This window comes from Mirounga angustirostris, unplaced genomic scaffold (genome assembly GCF_029215605.1).
Source record: "Mirounga angustirostris isolate CCGP_5_RB_7025 unplaced genomic scaffold, mMirAng1.0.hap1 SCAF_15, whole genome shotgun sequence".
In the NCBI taxonomy this organism is placed as follows: Eukaryota; Metazoa; Chordata; class Mammalia; order Carnivora; family Phocidae; genus Mirounga; species Mirounga angustirostris.
The window spans coordinates 16532536-16552647 of NW_026991723.1; the positions used below are offsets into that span (position 1 = coordinate 16532536).

At 39.7% G+C, this 20112-nt stretch overlaps 1 protein-coding gene across 2 annotated transcripts in view; it reads left to right on the forward strand.

The window, feature by feature from the left end:
• RORB (RAR related orphan receptor B) overlaps nt 1–20112 on the forward strand; it is a 207276-nt gene that overhangs the window by 118560 nt on the left and 68604 nt on the right. For both annotated transcript variants that reach the window (XM_064578971.1, XM_045883647.3), the window contains exon 2: nt 19211–19296. In XM_064578971.1, coding sequence (XP_064435041.1) covers nt 19211–19296 — 86 coding nt within the window. The remainder of the gene's footprint in view (nt 1–19210; nt 19297–20112) is intronic.

Below are 20112 nucleotides of genomic sequence, written 5' to 3' on the forward strand. Positions count from 1 at the left end.
AGCTACAAAAGGGTGGAAACAGGGGCGCCTGCGTGGCTCAGTTGGTTAAGCAACTGCCTTCGGCTCGGGTCATGATCCTGGAGTCCCGGGATCGAGTCCCACATCGGGCTCCCTGCTCGGCGGGAAGCCTGCTTCTCCCTCTGACCCTCCTCCCTCTCATGTGCTCTCTCTCTCTCATTCTCTCTGTCTCAAATAAATAAATAAAATCTTAAAAAAAAAAAAAAAGGGTGGAAACAACCCTGCTCCGATCCTGACATGCTTCTGCTCTTCTCTCTGTCTTCTACACCAGCTGTAGACCTTAAGATGTATACAAGTATTTAGTCAGTCTGATTCATTACTCAGGGGATTACTTATGAATGGATATACAACTTGTATGTAAAGACTTCAGGAAAAGAGTTTTCCCAGTTTTTTGGCATCAAAATAAGACTATTGAGATATCTATATCAATATAACATAACACCTACACATGCTATATATATGCATATACAACAACATCTCCACACTCACATATGCATAAATGAGAGCTGACATTTACTCAATACGTACTATCTTAGTATGTATTCAGGCTACTCCAGCAAAGTACCATAGACTGGGTGGCTTGTAAACAACAAATTTCTCACAGTTCTGGAGGCTGGAAGTCCGAGATCAGGGTGCCGGCAAGGTTGGATCCGGTGAGAGCTCTCATTCAGGCTGCAGACTGCTGACTTCTCGTTGTATCCTCACAATATGGAGAGAGAACCAGAGAGCTCTCTGGGGTCCTTTGAGAAGGGCACTAATCCCATTCATGGGGCTCTACCTCATGACCGAATCACTCCCCAAAGGCCCCACCTCTTAATACCATCACACTGGGAGTTAGGATCTCAGCATCTGAATCTGGGAGGACATAAAAATTCATTCTGTCTATAACACCTACCATGCTCTAGATACTGTTCTCAGTGCTTTAGATGCATTTTCTCTTCTTCTATCTTTTAAACAGCATCACAGGGACGCCTGGGTGGCTCAGTCGGTTAAGCGACTGCCTTCGGCTCAGGTCATGATCCCAGGGTCCTGGGATGGAGCCCTGGAGCCTGCTTCTCCCTCTGCCTCTGCCTCTTTCTCTCTCTGTCTCTCATGAATAAATAAATAAAATCTTTAAAAAAAAAATAAACAGCATCACAGAACTCTATGACGTGGGTATTATTATTACCTCTGTTTCATAAGAGTAGAAACTGAGACACAGAGTGGTTGTCACTTGCTCTGATCATTATAGCTGTTAAATAATAAAGCCTGGATTTGTGTCCAGACACTGAAACTCGAGAACTAGTGTTATCAGCTGGGGGCTATTTCGTCCCCCAGGGGATATTTGGCAATATTTGGAAACCTTTTTGGTTGTCACAGCTGTGGGATGATATTGGCATTTGGCAGACAGATAGAGGCCAAGAATGTTTATAATTTACAGAAAAGCTCCCCAGAAAAAAGAATTATCTAGCCTAAAATGTCAGCAATGGCAAGGTGGGAAACTCTGCTCTAGAACCTATATTTAGGCATTTCTCTATGTTTTTTCTGCCATTGAATTGGGGCAAAATCATGTAAATAACAAATATGACATCTGACTTTATGGATGATTAATTTTTACCTGCATTTAATCTCACACCTCTTTTTCATGGCAGTATTGAGTTTAATATATAAAAGTATATTATAGTATATATCAGAATCATCTGGGATGCCTGGGTGGCTCAGTTGGTTAAGCGTCTGCCTTCAGCTCAGGTCATGATCCTAGGGTCCTGGGATCAAGTCCCGCATCGGGCTCCCTGCTCAGCGAGGAGCCTGCTTCTCCCTCGGTCTGCTGCTTCCGCTGCTTGTGCTCTCTCTCTCTCTCTCTGACAAATAAGTAAAATCTTTAAATAAAACAATCATCTGGGTATCTTCTGTGAAATAAAAGTAAAAATGCCTGATCTCACTTCCAAAACTTCTTCCTGAATTAGTCTCTAGTGGGTCTCTTGGGAATTGGACATTTTTTCTAAAAGTTCCCCAAGTGATTTTAATGTGCAGCTAAGTTTTGAGACATCTGTAAAAACAACGAGTGGAGCTTTTTAAAGTACAAAACACTTTCTGTTCTCCACTAAGGTAAAAACAGAGTAATGGCACACAGTTACCGAGTGCTCATTTTGTGCTTGGGACCCTGCTGAATACTTTACAGGAATCATCTCATTATCTCACTTTAAATTATTCAACACTTGCATTCGGCCGGTGTTCGCATGGCCATCTTACAGGGGATGCAGCCGAGGTGTCAGAGGACTTTGTAACTGCTTCAAACCGCACAGCCGGTCTGTGGCAGCCCTGCAAATGACCTCTCGCGCCTCCTGATTGGAAAACCCATGCTGTAAATCGGTGGCTCTGAACAAGAGTGTGCACCAGAAACACCTGGAAGGCTGTGAAAGCATGGAAAGCTGGACACCCCTCCCCCACACACGCCAGAGATTCTGATTTGGTAGATCTGGGCAGGGCCCAAGAGTTTGCATTTCTAACAAGTTCCCAGGTGCTGCTGCTGATCCTGCCGGTGGGGGGAACCATACTTTGAGAACCACGAGGCTAAAGAGGGACAGTTTCCTATGAAATCAAGCAGTTTCTCTTTTATGAGATTTCTTTTATTGAAGAAGCTTCATCTCTTATTTCCTCCCTGAATTTTGGGAGTTATTTGTGTTTGTTTGTTTTTTAATTTTATTTATTTGAGAGAAAAGGCACGTGTGCACGCAAGCGAGATCATGAGCGTGGGCGGGAGGGGTAGAGGGAGAAGCAGGCCTCCTGCGGAGCAGGGAGCCCAATGCAGGACTCCATCCCAGGACTCTAGGAACATGACCTGAGCCGAAGACAGTCGCTTAAGTGACCAAGCCACCCAGGCACCCTGTTTGTTTTTTAAGAACTTTTCTGCCCCAGTAGCTTAATGTCTTGTGATACCAGGGACAGTCTAAGTACCACATTAAACTGGGGTCGAGGGAGAGCCATCCAGGAGGAGAGGTCAATTAACGATCATATTTCTAACCAGAGAAAAAGAGATCCGCCAACAGGACAGAAGAAAGACCTAAACCAATGGGACAACAGTGCAAAGAGGCAATTAAATGTCAGACAGAGGGGATGAAGGGAAGGGTAGTAGATTAAGGGGAAAGAGGAAATCAAGAGAATTTGTTTGTCCCAACTTCCTTGTTCCTATGTTAAGAACCAATTACGATTAAATAAAGAACAAAAAGAGGCAAATGCTTTTTCTTCTTAACCTTCTCTCATTTCCACTAAGGAGCAACAAGCAAATAAGCCCACATGCCCCAAACATGAGCTAGAACAGTGAAACATGAGGTGAAGGAAATGGTGGGTGTAGACAGTGAGACTTCTTTCTGTATGGTCCCCCCGTGCTGCAGTCAATCAGGGGGTGTATACTCACCCACTGGTGGGCTCCATACATTTTATTGGATCTCTGTTCTAGACACTGGGAAACACATAGAGAGCGCTTATCCCTAAGGAGCTTATAGTCAAGGTGAAATGTAAGCATTTAAAAAGGATTAATGAAGAACACCAGGACCAATGAATGATGGAGAAATAGGATCGGGGGTAATCACGGTGGAAGAAGTGGTCAATGATCTAGTGGGTACATGTTGTGATCTTATTTTAGAGATAAGCAACCTGAGGCACAGAAAAAGTTAAGTAACTTACCCAAGAATTCAAAACCAGATGCTCTAATTCCAAGTCCAGGGTTTTCCCCAAACTATCTAATCATTGCAAATACATGAGCACTTATTATCATAGCTTCCCAGGCTCCTCCTCAGAAGATTCTGACTCAGTAATTGGAGGGGTCAGGAATCTACATTTAACATGTGTCTCTGATGATTCTGAGAAACACTCCAGGGGCTTCAGTCCTGGCTGCCCATTAGAATCACTCTGGAAATGTTTAAAAATTCCAGATACCTTGGCCCCACATAGAACAGATCAATGGGAGGTAAAAGAGAAATTCCTGGGCATTGATATTTTTAAGTTCTCCAGATTATTCCAGTGGGCATCCAGAGTCGGAAACCACTGGGCTCAGCTCCATCACGCTGACAGTAACATCGAGTGGGTTGGCAACAGCCTTCTCTATCCACCCGACCACTCCTTGCCTTTCTTCCCACTGAAAAGCATTTTCCACTACAGTGTGGGCCAGGAAAAAACATAGGTGCTTAAGAGAAGAGAGGAAAAGGAGGGAAGGAGATCAAGAAACCATTTGTGACAGGTGATTAGTGAAAAGAAAATGAGAGCTGTCCCAGGTGGTAGGGGGAGGTGACGGTGAAGAGAAAGGATTGAGATTCATCACTGAATCCATATGGTAACCCTAAGCAAAGGTTAAATAAAGCTGCCCCTCAGGAGAGCATTTTGCTCTCACGTAAAGATAGTGCTCCTCTCTGTGGAAGTTAAAGCAATTTTTATCTAGCCATAATAGTCATGTAGTCAGAAATTCTGTCCGTGTGTCTTTGTCGTTCTTATTTCACAAGTGGGAGCACTGAGGCATGCCGGGAGAATGAAGTCACTTTAAAGCCCAGGGTTGATTGAGGTCCGCTAACACACTGTTGGTACGGACATGGTGAAAGGCACGTGTGTTTTCCTCTGTAAAATGCCCGTGTGGCTGTGTTAATTACTCCATAGACAGCTCCGATACAGCATTTGGAAGAAGAGGTCCATCCTTCATCCCTGCACCGCCAGAGAGGGTCTAAAATCTTTGGAGTCAAGGTAATTCCGAAGGAAATTTACGTTATGCTCTTATAATCACAGAACTGACCCTTCTTACATGCCATAGGCCTATTGGATCAGCTTCCAAAGGGTTGAGAATGAAGGAGAATGAATTTCAGTGCAGAAATAACAGTTTTGGGGAGGTGGGGAGGATACGCAGTTTTTAAATCGCTGACTGTGATTTAGCAAACGCTGCCTTCTTTCGGGAATAAGTAGTATCAGAAGGAAAAACCAATATTCTCCCTCCTGCCTCCCTTTCCTGGGCGGGCCCTTCACCCTTTACTTAATGAAATGGAACAGTTGATGCCTTTAACTCCCTCCTTCATCTAATCTCATTAATGCAGTCTGTTGGGATTCTAGTTGTGGAGTAACACTGGGGCTGTCATCAGACCTCCAGTGAAAAGTGCAGTATTTTTCAGTTAGACTTGTAATTGCTACGTCAAAATGTGTGAGAACGAGCTCAAAACCAAGGCTGACGCCACTGGTGAGTTTTGCATTTTCTTCTCCCTTTGGACGCTTGGCTTTACAAACTATCCTTCAGGCAAAACAGGAAGCTAGTATAAGCTCTCAGCAAAATGAATTGACGGCTAGGTAGGTGCGGGAACAATAAAACATTTTCTGATTTGAGAACGTCTATAATAAATAAGTCACTCAGGCGCTATTTTCCACTGGAGAGCATATTATGTCTAAGTATTACCATATCCTGTATTACCAAATGCATAAGTTCTGAGAATGAATTCAGGTAGTCCCCTGCCACGTTACACTAGCAGGAGGTTAATTCTGGGAACATCCTTATCACAATTTGGTAGCTCTGATTTTAGTCATTGGCATTACTATCATTATGATCATTTTACTTTTCTGATTTTTTTAAAATTCACATGATATCTGATGCCAGGCAGTTTCTCATATCTAAGAACCCTAGTTTCCAAAAAAGGAAATCGATTTGGTTGAGTGATTATTAACAATAAGGTGAATCACATTTGAGTTTTTCTCCTAAATTTTTTACAGATTAGTCCCTAGTTCCCTGAACGCACATTATCTCATAATGTTTTGAGACAGGCTTTGAGCATTTGTTTTAAAAATCTATCAGGGCAATATGATGGATGATTTGTTGCCACTTCTTTCGCTAGTACTAGAGAGCAATGAACAACAGTTGGAAATATGAAAATGTGAATTAACATAATTATTTGTTTCAAATAATACAAACCTTATAATTGTTCAAAAAAGTTACTAATCAAATCAAAAGTCCTTCAGATGTTATGTAAACTCAGTTACATCTTTGCATGTTTACAGCTTCCTGGTGCTTGTGATTTTAGAAAAGAATGGATATTATTTCAAAGCAATTATTCACTGCTTTCAAAATGCATGTATATAAAGACCGTCTTGGTGAAATAAGCCATTACAAGCAGATTGCAGTTCTGACATCAATGGAGTCTTTAAACAACTATTTATCCTTACTCCTGACAGATTTACTCAGGATGTTGTTGCTATTGTTGTTTAGAAATTAATAACACTGGACATATTAACGTCTATGCACTTAATCCTCTTTGGGTCTGAATTACAATTAGCAGAGGCTGACAGGTGAACAGAAACGTTCCTTTCTCTCCTGATTTAGTGGGGGGAAAAACAGGAGGTTTTCCCTCTTGTAAAACTACATAAAACACAGTGTTTGATTTTAAGAGCTTATGTGTGTGTGTGCACACAATGCATTTTTTAAATTATATGAGCAAATGTGTATTTACGTTCTGCAAAGAGAAATATTTTACTTTCCTTTTAAATTTTAGTGGAATTAAAAGGAATATCCTAAATTAAACCTGCAGCTTTTTTTAAGTTACTACAGTAGAATACTTAGTACTGTGCTCAGCAATTTCTGGTTTTCACCAGTCTTTCTCCTCTATTATTTCCCCCCAAAATAAATATCTTTGCTGCTTTGAAGTAATTCAGACCTCTAAAGAAATGACCGAAAAAAGGAAACTTCCCTTTTTCCTACCAATTCAGTCCACTGGTGGCCTCAGAAGGCCTTGAGTAGAAATTAATGTATAAGAAAGACCGTTAACAAGTGGGCCGACCATAAACCTCTCCATGCAAATGCCGTCAAAAACAACAATATGATGTTTGCCTTAACACCATGCCCGTGAAAATATCAACTTGATAGCAAACGCTATCAAATAATGATTGTGAATCTTCATATAGGAAAAAAAAAAAACAAAGGAAACTTAAAGTGAAATTGGAAAATCACGATATTTGTTCTTAATACTTGGTCACCGTAGTTCCTATAACCCTTTCGGCAGCTTACATAAACACTGAATAAAGCTGTGACGGATTACGCGCAGCATGCTGGATCTGATGAGCTCAAAAATAAGATAGCTTGGGTCCTATAATATTTAGGATTATGCTGGTAATCTCTTTAGGGAAAGTGTGCAGTATCAGCAGAACATGCACTCGGTCTTCGAGGGAGCTGGGCACTCATAATTTTCCATTTGTTGAGTGGCTAAGCCTTTGCCCACACTGATAGAGGGCCTTTGTGTTGTTTAGCATTGGGGGAAGTTATAAGACAGAGCTTCAAAAGGGACATCCTGAATTATCATTTGACCCCTAACATAATTTCTGGTGCCGTGTGAAGATGAGAACACCTTCCTTTAAAATCTATATATCTCCCTTTTTGAAAAGGCTATTTATGTAAAGATGAAACTGAGCCCATACCTGCCTTTGCTAGAACATAAATGATATGATGATGTAATTCTCACTGCAGAAACTTGCAGTATAGTTTACTATGGTAGCATTAGCTGTTAAAAACAAAATCAGAGCTCTTGCAGATAATCCAAAAAATGAGTGCCTAAAATCTGGGTCCTTAAAGAATAATCACTGACGCCATTAAATGTCCGAAGTGTTTTCCCGTAAGTGAAAACTCCCTCATGTCATGTTGGAGTGTCTCTTAATACAAATTTTTCCCCAAATCAACCCTCTGATGGCAAAGGAAGTCTTTGTAGTGACTGTTCCTTTTCCATTTCATTGTCTCTCTCTCCCTCTCTCTCAGACACATAAAACAGAATTAAATATCTCGTGTATGCTCTAAAGTTTGTTTATGTAATAGTTTGCTGCATCAGTGGCTAAGAGCATGTTTTAAAAAACCGATATGTTTGTAAATATGAAAGAGGGACAAATAGTACCACTGTTCAGTTTTGGGGCATCCAAGCAAACTGTAGGAATATTACGAGCCAGTTAAATAACATTATGGCATCGGGGGAAAAAATGTTAATATGGTGCTAACATTCTGATATTATGTGGACATTGTCTTCTTTTAGGACAATAATCCACCCAAATATCTTAAAGGGGATGACATGCCATTTTTATTTTGTAAGGTTTCTCTTTTCCAGAGCAAAGGCATTGAAATTTGATTCTGATCACTGCCTTTTAGAATATAACCTAGTTCTTCTCCCTGTGGTCCTGCCTTGTCTCTTTTTTAACATACTTCAAGAGATTTAGCCTTTCTTTGCCACCAAGCAGAGAAAGACCTATTTTTCTTATTTTTGAACTCTCTGAACAAAGTGCTGAGAACTTCCAGAATGGTCTCTCCTGCTTCTATCAATGAAGAAAATGAGAAGTAGTATTGTGTGGTTTCCATCCCAAACCAGTTACTTGCCCGGGTGGGGGGTGTCTGTCTGTCTGTGTTTAATTAGTGTTCCTGTTCCAACCTTTGAATTTTCTATCTTCAAATACATAATAGAATGTCTTGATTTTCATATTTATCATGTATGTCCCTGTTAACTGGTCTTTCCAAGTACTGTTGAAAAGAAAGTAGTATAGGGTGCCTGGGTGGCTCAGTTGGTTAAGCGACTGCCTTCGGCTCAGGTCATGATCCTGGAGTCCCGGGATCGAGTCCCACATCGGGCTCCCTGCTCGGCAGGGGGTCTCCTTCTCCCTCTGCCCTCTTCCCTCTCGTGCTCTCTGTCTCTCATTCTCTCTCTCTCAAATAAATAAATAAAATCTTTAAAAAAAAAAAAGTAGTATATGAACCACCCCTTAGAGCAGAGTGAACGGTAGTACAGCATTGAGCCATATGAAATTGCCAATCCTGAGTGCTTCCTTGCACAAAAAAAGTGGCAATTTCATGTAGTTCAACCTGATGCATGTGATTACAGATAGAAAGCATAGTCCTATGATACTTCTAAAAGCATTCTGCTATTGTTCACTTAACCCCAATAACTAGACCCCCAGGACAAGTTTAAATAGCTCATCTGGAATTTTACTTTCATAATTGGATTTTCCTCTTTGAATCTTTAGTCACCAATTTTAACTTTGCCATTTTCCTGCATATGTACCACTTGAAGTTCTGCTCACTGTCTAAGACCTGGCTCAAAACCACCTCATCCACTAAATCTTCCCAGTTTCCCCTACTTGGAATCAACATCTTCTACTCCATGTTCATGAAGCACCCTCTCAGTCTGCCTTGCATTCGAATTACTTAGACCTCTGTGGGGCTGTCCAATCACTGGATTCATTTTGAAGACAGAAACTTGGATTTGCTTGTATTTGTGGCCTAAAACAAATACTTGCTGAATTATTTTTGAAATATTCCTTACTTGTCTTTGTTGGGCTATTTCAGATGATCCTCACCATCTCCATCAAAAGAAGTGCTTTTGTATAATTCAATTATTTTTAATAATAGAATTTTTAGTGCACATTTAGAGTTACAGAATAGAGTTCCATATATCTACTCACCCCCACACATACAATTTCCTCTATTAATATCTTGCATGAGTGTGATATATTTGTTACAATTGATGAACCAATACTGATACATTCTTTTTTCTTTTCTTTTCTTTTTTTTTTTACTATTTAGATTTTATTTATATTCAAGTTTGGTAACGTAGTGTATTATTAGTTTCAGGGGTAGAATTTAGTGATTCATCAGTTGCATATAACACTAGGGCTCATTACATCAAGTGCCCTCCTTAATGCCCATCACCCAATTACCCTATTCCCCCCACCTCCCCTCCAGCAATTAGATTATTATCTATAGTTATTATTATATTATTCCCTATAGTTAAGTGTCTCTTTTGGTTTGCCTCTGTCTCTGTTTTTATCTTATTCTATTTTTTCTTTCCCTTACCTTATGTTCATCAGTTTTGTTTTCCACATACGAGTGAAATCCTATGGTATTTGCTTTCTCTGACTGACTTATTTTGCTTAGAATAATACCCCCTAGTTCCATCCATGTCATCGCAAATGGCAAGATTTCATTCTTTCTGATGGCTGAATAATATCCCATCGTATACATATATACTACATCTTTATCCATTCATCTTTCGATGGACATCTGGGCTCTTTCCATAGTTTGGCTGTTATGGACATTGCTGCTATAAACATTGGGGTGCAGGTGCCCCTTTGAATCATTATTTTTGTATCCTTAGGATAAATACCTAGTAGTGCAATTGCTGGGTCATAGCGTAGTTCTATTTTTAACTTTTTGAGGAACCTCTATGCTGTTTTCCAGGGTGACTGCACCAGTTTGCATTCCCACCAACAGTGTAAGAGGGTTCCCCTTTCTCCGCATCCTCACCAACATCTGTTGTTTCCTGACTTGTTAATTTTAGCCATTCTGACCAGTGTGAGGTGGTCTCTCACTGTGGTTTTGATTTGTATTTCCCGATGATGAGTGATGTTTAGCATTTTTTCCATGTGTCTACTAGCCATTTATATGTCTTTTTTTTTTTTTCTTCATTTGTATGTCTTCTTTGAAGAAATGTCTGTTCATATCTTCTGCCCATTTCTTGACTGGATTTTTTATTTTGGGGGTGTTGAGTTTGAGAAGTTCTTTAAAGATTTTGCATACTAGCCCTTTATCTGATATGTCATGTGCAAATATCTTCTCCCATTCTGTAGGTTGTCTTTTAGTTTTGTCAATTGTTTCCTTCACTGTGCAGAAGCTTTTTATATTGAAGTCTTAGTAGTTCACTTTCACTTTTGTGTACCTTGCCTCTGGAGACGTGTCTAGTAAGAAGTTGCTGCAGCCCATACTGATATATTATTAACTATAGTCCATACTTTACGTTAGGTTCACTCTTTGTATCATTCTATGGGTTTTGACAAATGGATAGACATGTATCCATCATTATATCATGCAGAATAATTTCACTAACCTACAATTCTCTGTGTTTCACCTATTTATGTTCCCCTCCATCCCCTGAATCTGTGGCAGCCGCTGATTTTTTTTTTTTTTTTTTTTTTTACTGTCTCTATTTTGCCTTTTTCAAAATGTCCAATGGTTGGAATTACACTGCCTTCTTTCATTTACATTATGCATATGTGATTCTTCCATGTCTTTTCATGGCTTCATAGCTCACTTTTTATTACTGAATGATATTCCTTGTCTGATGCACCATAGTTGGTTTATCCACTCACCTATTAATGGATATCTCATTTGTGGGGCAAGTATGAATAAAATGACCATAAACATTAATGCAAAGGTTTTTGTGTGGACATAAGTTGCCAATTCAGTTGCTGGGTCATATGGTCAGACCATGTAGTTTTATAAGAAACTGCCAAACTGCCTTCCAGAACTGCTGTCCCATTTCACATTCCCACCAGCAACAAATAAGCATTCCTTTTGCTCTGCATCCTTGCCAGCATTTGGTATTATTGTTTTTGGTGTTTTTGTTTTTGATTTTTTTTTAGATTTTAGTCATTCTGATAAGTGTGTAGTGGCATCACATTGTTTTAATTTGTTTTAATTTTAATTTGTTTTAATTTAATTTTAACTCCCTAATGACATATGATGTTGAACATCTTTTCATCTGCTGATTTGTCATCCATACCTCATTGCTGAGGTGTCTGTTCTGGTCTTTTGCCCATTTTTTTTTGAATTTTGAAAACTGAATATTTTAGATAAAAGTCCTTTGTCAGATAGAGGTTTTCCAATATTTTCTGTCTGTAATTTGTCTGTTCATGCTCTTAATGCAGTTTGATTTTTAACATAGAAAAGCTATATTTTTTCATCTTCCGGAAAGAGGGGGTTTTGCTCTTTGGGAATTTTTATCAAGGGAATGAAGTCTGCCTGTTCACTCTGAGTCATCTGTGTGACTTGGTGTGTGGAGTTATCCCTTCCTGTGCTCCTCCAGTAAAGGGGGTGCTGCATAAACATGAGCTTTCTGTTGAAGATTTCAGCTAAATGAAGACTAGAGAAAGAGGCTCAGGAACAAAAGAAGGAACTACAGAGAATCCGGTTTTTCACCGAAGCAAAATAATCAATTTTCTTTTTATGATTGAAAAAATAGCTATCAAGAATACATATCTTTTTAAGTTTTTAAAATTTATTTGAGTAATCTCTACACTCCATGTGGAAATTGAATTCCTGACCCCAATATCAAGTGTCACATGCTCTTCCGACTGAGCCCGCCAGGCACCCCATGTCTTCTTTTTTTAAGATGAAGTTCTCCTCACATGGAGTTGTGGTTTGGGGGTAGACACTCTGAGAGTTAAATTGTAGACTATCTTCTCTTTCTTTCTTCCAGAACTTCTCAAATTTCACTGTGCATATGAATCACAGAGATATTGTTACAACGCAGATTCTGATTATCTTGGTCTAAGGTAGAAGCTAAGGCCTGAATTTCTAGCAAGCACCCAGGAAATGCAGTGCTGCTGGTCAGGGACCACACTTTGAGTAGTATGGCTCAGGACAGCATGATGATAGATGGGAGGAATGCGATGAGTGGCCATCAGGACTACTGAGCTCTGTGTTAACTAATATGGCTCCACCAGATGGGGTAGCTTTCCAAATGTATCCTCTCCAGAATTACCATGGAGAGCTGAAATGAGTTCATCTCTGTTGCAAATATTGTTTGACCTCCTTATCTCCACCAAAAGAAGTAAACTTTGTGCAATTAAAAACTTAAAATAGAAAAACTATTTCAAAGTCTTCTTGAAAGGCTTTTTTTGCAGAGCATCCAGAGAATGAGCTAGTAGTCAGACCCCAAGAGCCGGTCCCACAGAAAGGGGAGGACATACTACCACACAGTGTTACAATGTGAAGAGATGTAGACGCAGCTGACAATCGTTAAAATCTGTAAAGGAAACCCGGTACACCGGGTGTTAATTACAGTAATGCAAGATGTTTCTGGGAATACACTGGCTTCTCTTTCTTCTGCCTTGTCAATTAATGACCAGGGTTTTTAGTAACAAACCCTTCCAGTGTCCTTCCCTCTGCCTTTTGAACGAAAGAGAAATACCTAACAGACAACCACAGAAACTGCTTTTCCTGAGTCTTGTAAAGTTTTTAATTTCCCTTAATGTCAGAGAAATTAAAAATTCTGTTAGTTCTCAGAGAAGCTACAACTGTAATTACCTGGACATCATGGAGCAATTCTTCTCAAACCTGAATCCTGTCCTAGGGAGCTTGTTAAAAAGCAAATTCTGATTCAGTTGGCCTTGGGTTATGAATCCAAGTCCCAATTCTCGGCATTTCTAAGGTGCCCCCAGGTCACGCCAATGCCACTGGTGTGCGGACCACACTGTGGATGGTCACCGATGACATTACTGCTTTCATCCTGAATGATGTCAGGTCCTACACACACATTATCTCATTATAATTAAAACTTTGATAGGACAAGATGTAGCTAATGGGAATTAATTCATAAATTATGAGTTTAAAACCACTTCGACTTCCAAGGGGGATATTTAACTTATTATCAGTAATTGCTATTGATGATAATACTAATAGCTGCTACTGTCCTTCGTTGGTCTCATTCTCTGTTGTTTCAGTCTTCTCAGGAGGTAGAGTACGCAAGCAAATCTTCAGGGCTGAGTGTTCCTCTGGAAGATAAATCAACTCCCTTCATGATAATCCTATACATCATGCCTTTGAAAAAAATCATTTTTGGCCATTCTCATGTGATAGTAATTTTTCTTACTCTGGTCTCCAAGGACATGTAGTTAAGGGATATAATAATATAAAAATAAATGTTACCTGTGGGTCATTCAGAAGCTGTCTACACCAAATGGAACCAAAGGCTCACACAGACTACTGCCCAGAATATTACAGAGGAGAGTTTAAGAAGGAAGGGAAGAAAGGGAGATCCCAAATGCTGATAGAGGAATTCTAGTAGGAATTCGAGTGTACTGAATTGCGTGCACTGTATTTGGTATTTAAGCAGGAAGCTGGGATTAAAGATGCTGTGTGCCCCGATGAGCCGTACATGAACGCATACCTGATCCGATGTCAGGAATCTTTTAGAATCACCACCTAACATGATAGAAAAGCTCAAAAACTTCTGCTTGTTTCCTGAGGGTTTCATTTTTCCACACTTCCGCTCTTTTCTGATAACATTACAGTGAAACCAGATCTTAGAAATACTTGCTTTATCCTGTAGGTTTTCTCCTCTGTGAGTGACATCAGAAGATTGTATGCCTGATAGAGGTAGAAACTTATCAGTCTGCCAGTGAGAAAGAGAACGACTACAAACAGGGATTTCCATTTGGATTTGCCACAAATGATGGGTGAGATGCAACTTACACGGCTCCTGAGACCATATGCAAAAGGAATTTTAACCAAAATAGTCATCCTGATTGGAAGTTTTGTATGTGCAAAGTGCGCTTCACTCAGTTTTTCCTGCCCTGCCCACTTTTAGCCTAACTGTGAAATTCTGGGAAACAGAAACTGAGGGGCAAACCCACAATCCAGGAATGGAAGTTATTGTAGATGGGGCAAATGCTTCGCATTTCTCTTCAGGAAAAGAAAAAAGGGGGTGCCTTGGTGGTTCAGTCTGTTGGGCATCCAACTCTTGATTTTTGGCTCAGATCATGATCTCGGGGTCCTGGGATCAAGCTCTTCATCTGGCTCTGCCCTCAGTAGGGAGTCTGCTTGAGAGTCTCCCTCTCTCTCTGCCCCTCCCCCCTCAAATAAATAAATAAATCTTTTTAAAAAGAAAAAGAAAAAAGGCAGAAAACAAAAGATGCTAAAAGCATAGCCCAAACCAAAGGTCAGCAAACAGAGAACTCTTGGTCCTTCCTTAGTATTTTCGGATTATAGGCTTGTCCCTGGGCTTTATTTCCTTTGCAGGCAGTTCACATGCTGCAGAGAATTCCTAGTTCACAGTTTGATTCATTTAATCCTCAATGGAATCACTTGGGGACCTATTCCAAAATATATATCCATTCCAATCTCAAGATTCTGATTACTTCTCACCCCAAATGTAGGAAATCAGTATTGCTTAAAGCCTTTTTTATAAAAGGGAATATGTTGAATCTCTTGGTTGTGCTGAAAGAAAGAAAATTAGGAGTACTGCTTTTAGGAGTTATACAAATTCTCTTTTGGTCTCCGTAGAAAATTTTTTTAAAAAAAGTATTAGGATGCTGGGTGATCAGTCAGTTAAGCTTCAGCTCAGGTCATGATCCCAGGGTCCTGGGATCGAGCCCCACGTCGTTGGGCTCCCTGCTCAGCAGGGAACCTGCTTCTCCATCTCCCTCTGCTTGCCACTCCCCCTGCTTGTGCGCTCGCTTTCTCTCTCTCTCTTTCTTTCTCGCTCTCGCTCACTCTCTCACTGTGTCAAATAAAATCTTTCTATAAAATAATAAAAATATTACCCAGACCCTTTCCTCCATGGACTTAAAATGCCCAGACAATAAAAACGGCCAGGTTGAGTTGTAGGAGTTAGAATGGGGAATCAAGAGCCACAAGAACACATGCAGTAAAAATGTTTCCTTCAACCAGAAAGTACCTGAACAGTCCACTATTACTACCTTCCTGGTGGATTCTTTTTAAGAATTAAGGTATTTTGATGCATCAAAGTGATGCATTTCCTAGTGAATGCATTCGCCTGGATTAGTTAATCTAACCTCACACCTGCCTTCAGCAGCAGGGGGTTCTGAGGGAGCAGAACAAAAGACATGTACATTTTGATCATCCGGAAGCATTGCACACACAGTGGCTTTGTGCGATGTGACAGGAAGGGGCTCTAAGCAAGGGAGAGCCTTCAGGAGGTACTGGGGGGAGAGGAGAGGACCGCCATCTTCGAAGAAGAGACAAACTGTGATTAGTGTATAATTGTTGAATAGGACCTGCCTGCCAAATAATGGGGTATTAATTGTACTTCATGATGTGATCTTCTATAAGGTAAAACATCAAAAAATTCTTTTAAATCTTTCATGATCTTCTTTGATATTGTACGAATATCATTTCCGAAATACTATATATGATTGCTTTTATAAACAAAAAGATCTAGTTGGTAAATAAAATTTTAACTTTAGTCTCCACAGAGGATTACCAATAGAAAAATGGAAGTGAGCAGAAGATATAAGAAATGGAAACACTGTGAAATGAGCACATCTCAAGCCACCTCTCAGGGCATTCCGGCTCCTCAGAGAACACTATTGTTGAATTAATCCATGAGTCACACAAAAGTAGGAAAGTTGAACTCTCCCACCCTGAGTTTCCTTAGAGCGCCTTCATGGTCACAGCTGATGTGGTCCAAGCCACCAAATCCTCCCTAGATGTTCAGCTTGAAACCATGATAAATAGCATGTCACCAGATCTGCATTCACTGCGAGGTAACTGCCTACCTCACCATGGCTGGTGTAATGGCAAGACCTTTAGAAGCGTCCATTGGAGCAATAATGTCATGTGTTGTCCTGATCAGTGTCTGAAATACTCTGCCTTGAAGACCTGCTTTATAAAATACATAGTATGAGCTATGATGTAGCTCAGAAGCAGTTTATTTTAAATGATGGCAAAGGAAAAGGATTAGTCCTTTAAATTATTTAAATTTATCTTCACCTATAATATGCCTCAGATGACGTGTTCTGCCGTAATAGGTAAAAACGGTCATAGGTTTCCCAAAGTGATAATCCCTTCCCACACATAGCAACACACATGTACCTTTTTCTTTCTCTTTAAAAATACTGTTAAAATGTTTATGGTTCTTCAGGATTACATGTTGAGCTGGGATAATAAATATGTATAAATATGCAGATGCTCTATCGAATCATTCCTTATGCCATTTGTATTTTCCAAGTTGTATAAGATAACCTTTGTGGCTTTCAGAAACATCTTCTCACACCCTAGGGGGCAAATTACCTCTATTTTCATTTCCTTTAGAGTTAGATCATTTTATAATTAAGAACTTATTGAAGCAGATTCTCCCCATGTGTAAGTTACTCCCTGGGGAGTAATTTATGCAAAGAATGCCTCTGACTTAATATCATAGAAGCCTAACAACTGTACAGTGGATACCTGGTATTTTTAGTCAATTTTGTAGTCATTATAAAGAATCCACTGTTTGAAAGGTTATCACTAAAAAAAAAAAAAAAGGTACAAATAATGTATAGTGTCATTCGAGTTTTTCAAATAAGATTTTTAATAAAGGAGTATTAACATGGTCTGTTATAATTCTTGTCCAATAGCATTAGAAATACCAGCTAACAGTAATTCTGATGCTGATAAAGACTGACATTTTGTAGCTCTTTACTATTTGCCAGGCTCTTCTACATAAAATATCTCATTTAATCCTCACAAATCTATGACATTTGTCAGCTAAACCTTATAAGCCAGAGAACAAAATAAGAATTTGATCTTGGCCATGGACCCAGTCATTAACAGATTAGAGACAGGAATCTAGGAAAACAGAATAGAATTAAATCTCACATTTTTTTCCCATATCACAAAACCGTGAAAACAAATACCAGTTCTTCTCATCTGAAACCTGAAGAAACAGAACCAATATAAATAGTTAAACTAATAACTGTTTTAGTTGACTTTGTCTCATCTCCTGATGTTTTTATCATTATCTCTTTAGCTGGTGCTATTGGAATAATATCAGAATTCAAAATTGTGTTCATATCGTATCCCTGAGGTAGGCGGAGAAAGGGTTACTGGACAAAGAATCAAGAAAATTGCCTAAATTCTAGTTGCCATCTCCCAAATCAACTCAAGGGCATCATTAACCATTTGGATCCTCAGTTTTCTCATATGAAAAATAGGGCCATAATGCTAATTTTTTGCTTACAAAGATGACTTGAACTTATTGTGAAATTCTTGATTTCAAAAAATTGAATATGCTCTCCTAAAGCTAAGTATTATCTTTTTTAAAAAATGTAAAACAATAAGAAAAAGAGGGTTATGTCTTACATTTATGTGTTTTGTATATTCCAGGGTGAGAAACTGTAGAAAAGCATCCAAATGGCAGATTGATGTACAAAGCATTTTGAGGCATATTTTGCATAATTATTTTAAATTGGGAACGGGAATAGCAGCTCTTCCTGGTGTGTACAATTTTAACAACACTTAGAATACTACCAGAGACATAGGAATTACTACATTCTAAATAAAGTTTATCTCATGGATTCATCCATAACCTCGATGCTGATGACTTAAAATCATCCTTCCAAAAGGTTCTATCTACAGGTGCCTACCCGTGCACACAGGCGAGCTGGAAATCCCATGCCCCACCATATTCCACAAAGCAGTTGCCTTACCAATAACCCCATTTGTGTCAAACCTGCTATGGAACCTAACCCTCAAGGGTGAAGCTAGAAGTCACCTTTTGTTCTCCATCGATTTCTACCTGTGTCCTTTCTTTCATTGATCCTGATTGAACTATCTTTCTGTTTGTTTCTTCCTCTCCATTTCTCCTGCCATGCATGTAATCCACACTTTCATCTCCTAACGCAAGGTTTGGAATAGCTTTTAATTGGTCTTCTGCTTATTTTTGGTTAGCTGGCTGAACCCACCTTTCTAAGGGACCCAAACCCCTTCTTCCATCATGTCTTCACCCTGTTCCCTTCCTTGGATCCTTATGGCCAGCAGTATCAGGTGAAAATTCCTCTGCCTAACTCTCAGGAGCTCCACAGTCCCATATCACTTCCCCTCCCCAACCACATGGCCCTCGTTTCCAGTGGAGCCCAGTTGTCTGTCCCAGCGCTCACAAGCCAGTGTCGTTCCAGACCGCTTCTATTCCATTCTGCTGGCAGAAATGCCCTTTGCCCTTCACATCAGCCTAACCTCATGGTACACAGTCTTCAAAATCAGCCCAAATGTCTTCATCTCCACGAAATTATTTTGTTTGTATTGAAGTCCTAGTAGCCACCTGTTTTTATCATTTTCCCTGGATTTCTCCATGTATTAATTTTGTTGTATTAGTGAAATTATTTGTGTCATAAATAGATCATATCTTGTGCCAACAACTTTTATTATTTTCATGGTCATGTGGAGTATGCTCAATAATATTGTCACCGTTGACGTTTTCACAGTGAACTAGGAGTTTAGAAAACTTCTCATACCTGGTTATATTTTTCAGTCTTAGAAAAACAAAGCAAACAGTGGTAGATAGCTGCCCTTTCACTCGCAAGAAACATCAGGAAGCCTTTCAAATAGTGGCAGGCAACCCCACCCCAGGGTCCTCAAACACGAAGGTCATGCCGGGAGAGGTGGGGAGGGAGACAGGAGAGCAAAAGGAAGAAGCTCAAAATGTCTCTTTTCCCCTTTCAGCACAAATTGAAGTGATACCATGCAAAATTTGTGGCGATAAGTCCTCCGGGATCCACTACGGAGTGATCACGTGTGAAGGCTGCAAGGTAGGAGACTTCAACACAGCACTGCCCACAGCATCGTGTTTGCCTCGGGCATCCGTATACCTCCCCGTGCACGTGGTGACATCTTTTTAAAGAGGGCCCGCTGAAGGATGCTTGTGCCTACTGCTGACATGTGGGAATTTCTGCTTGGTGTGTGGGTGGGTTGGTTTTCTGTTCTTTGGCCTTTCAGCTTTTTCGTGATTGCTTACCTGGTCAGCAGCTACTTAAAAATGGATTGGTATTTAAAAGCTTGAATTAGTCACATTTACAGAGAAAGAAATACAGCTTCTTGCTGTTTTAACAGTATTATCTTGAGTAAACTCAAGGGCATTGATTACTAGGTAAAACAGCTAAAGGTTAAAGATGGCAAGCCAATGGCCTAGATTTATTTATCTGCTTGAGGAAGAAGTCAGAGGTAACAGTTGCAATATGCATATGGCCATCCTTTATTCTCACATTCCAGAAAAATAAAAGTAGAAGCATGGAATGTCAGAAGTGTACCAGATAATCTCTAAATCAATTAAAAATTATCTGCCCCAACCTCATTTTTCAATGAGATAATGAGGTGTAAACAAGATCATATCACTTGGCCAATGTCACTGATCTCGTTAGTAAAAAAAAATACGGCCAAAAACACAAGATTTTTCATTCTCAATCCAGTGTTCCTCTCCAAGGAGAGGTTCAACCAACCCTACCAAAGACAAACGAGTTCCTATGAGGAAGTTGCTCTTAAAATATGAAGTTGAAAATAGCAGTTAACATAGACCTAATCTGAAATAAGAGAAACTTGAAAGTTCACAGTAAGTTTTTAAAATTCTT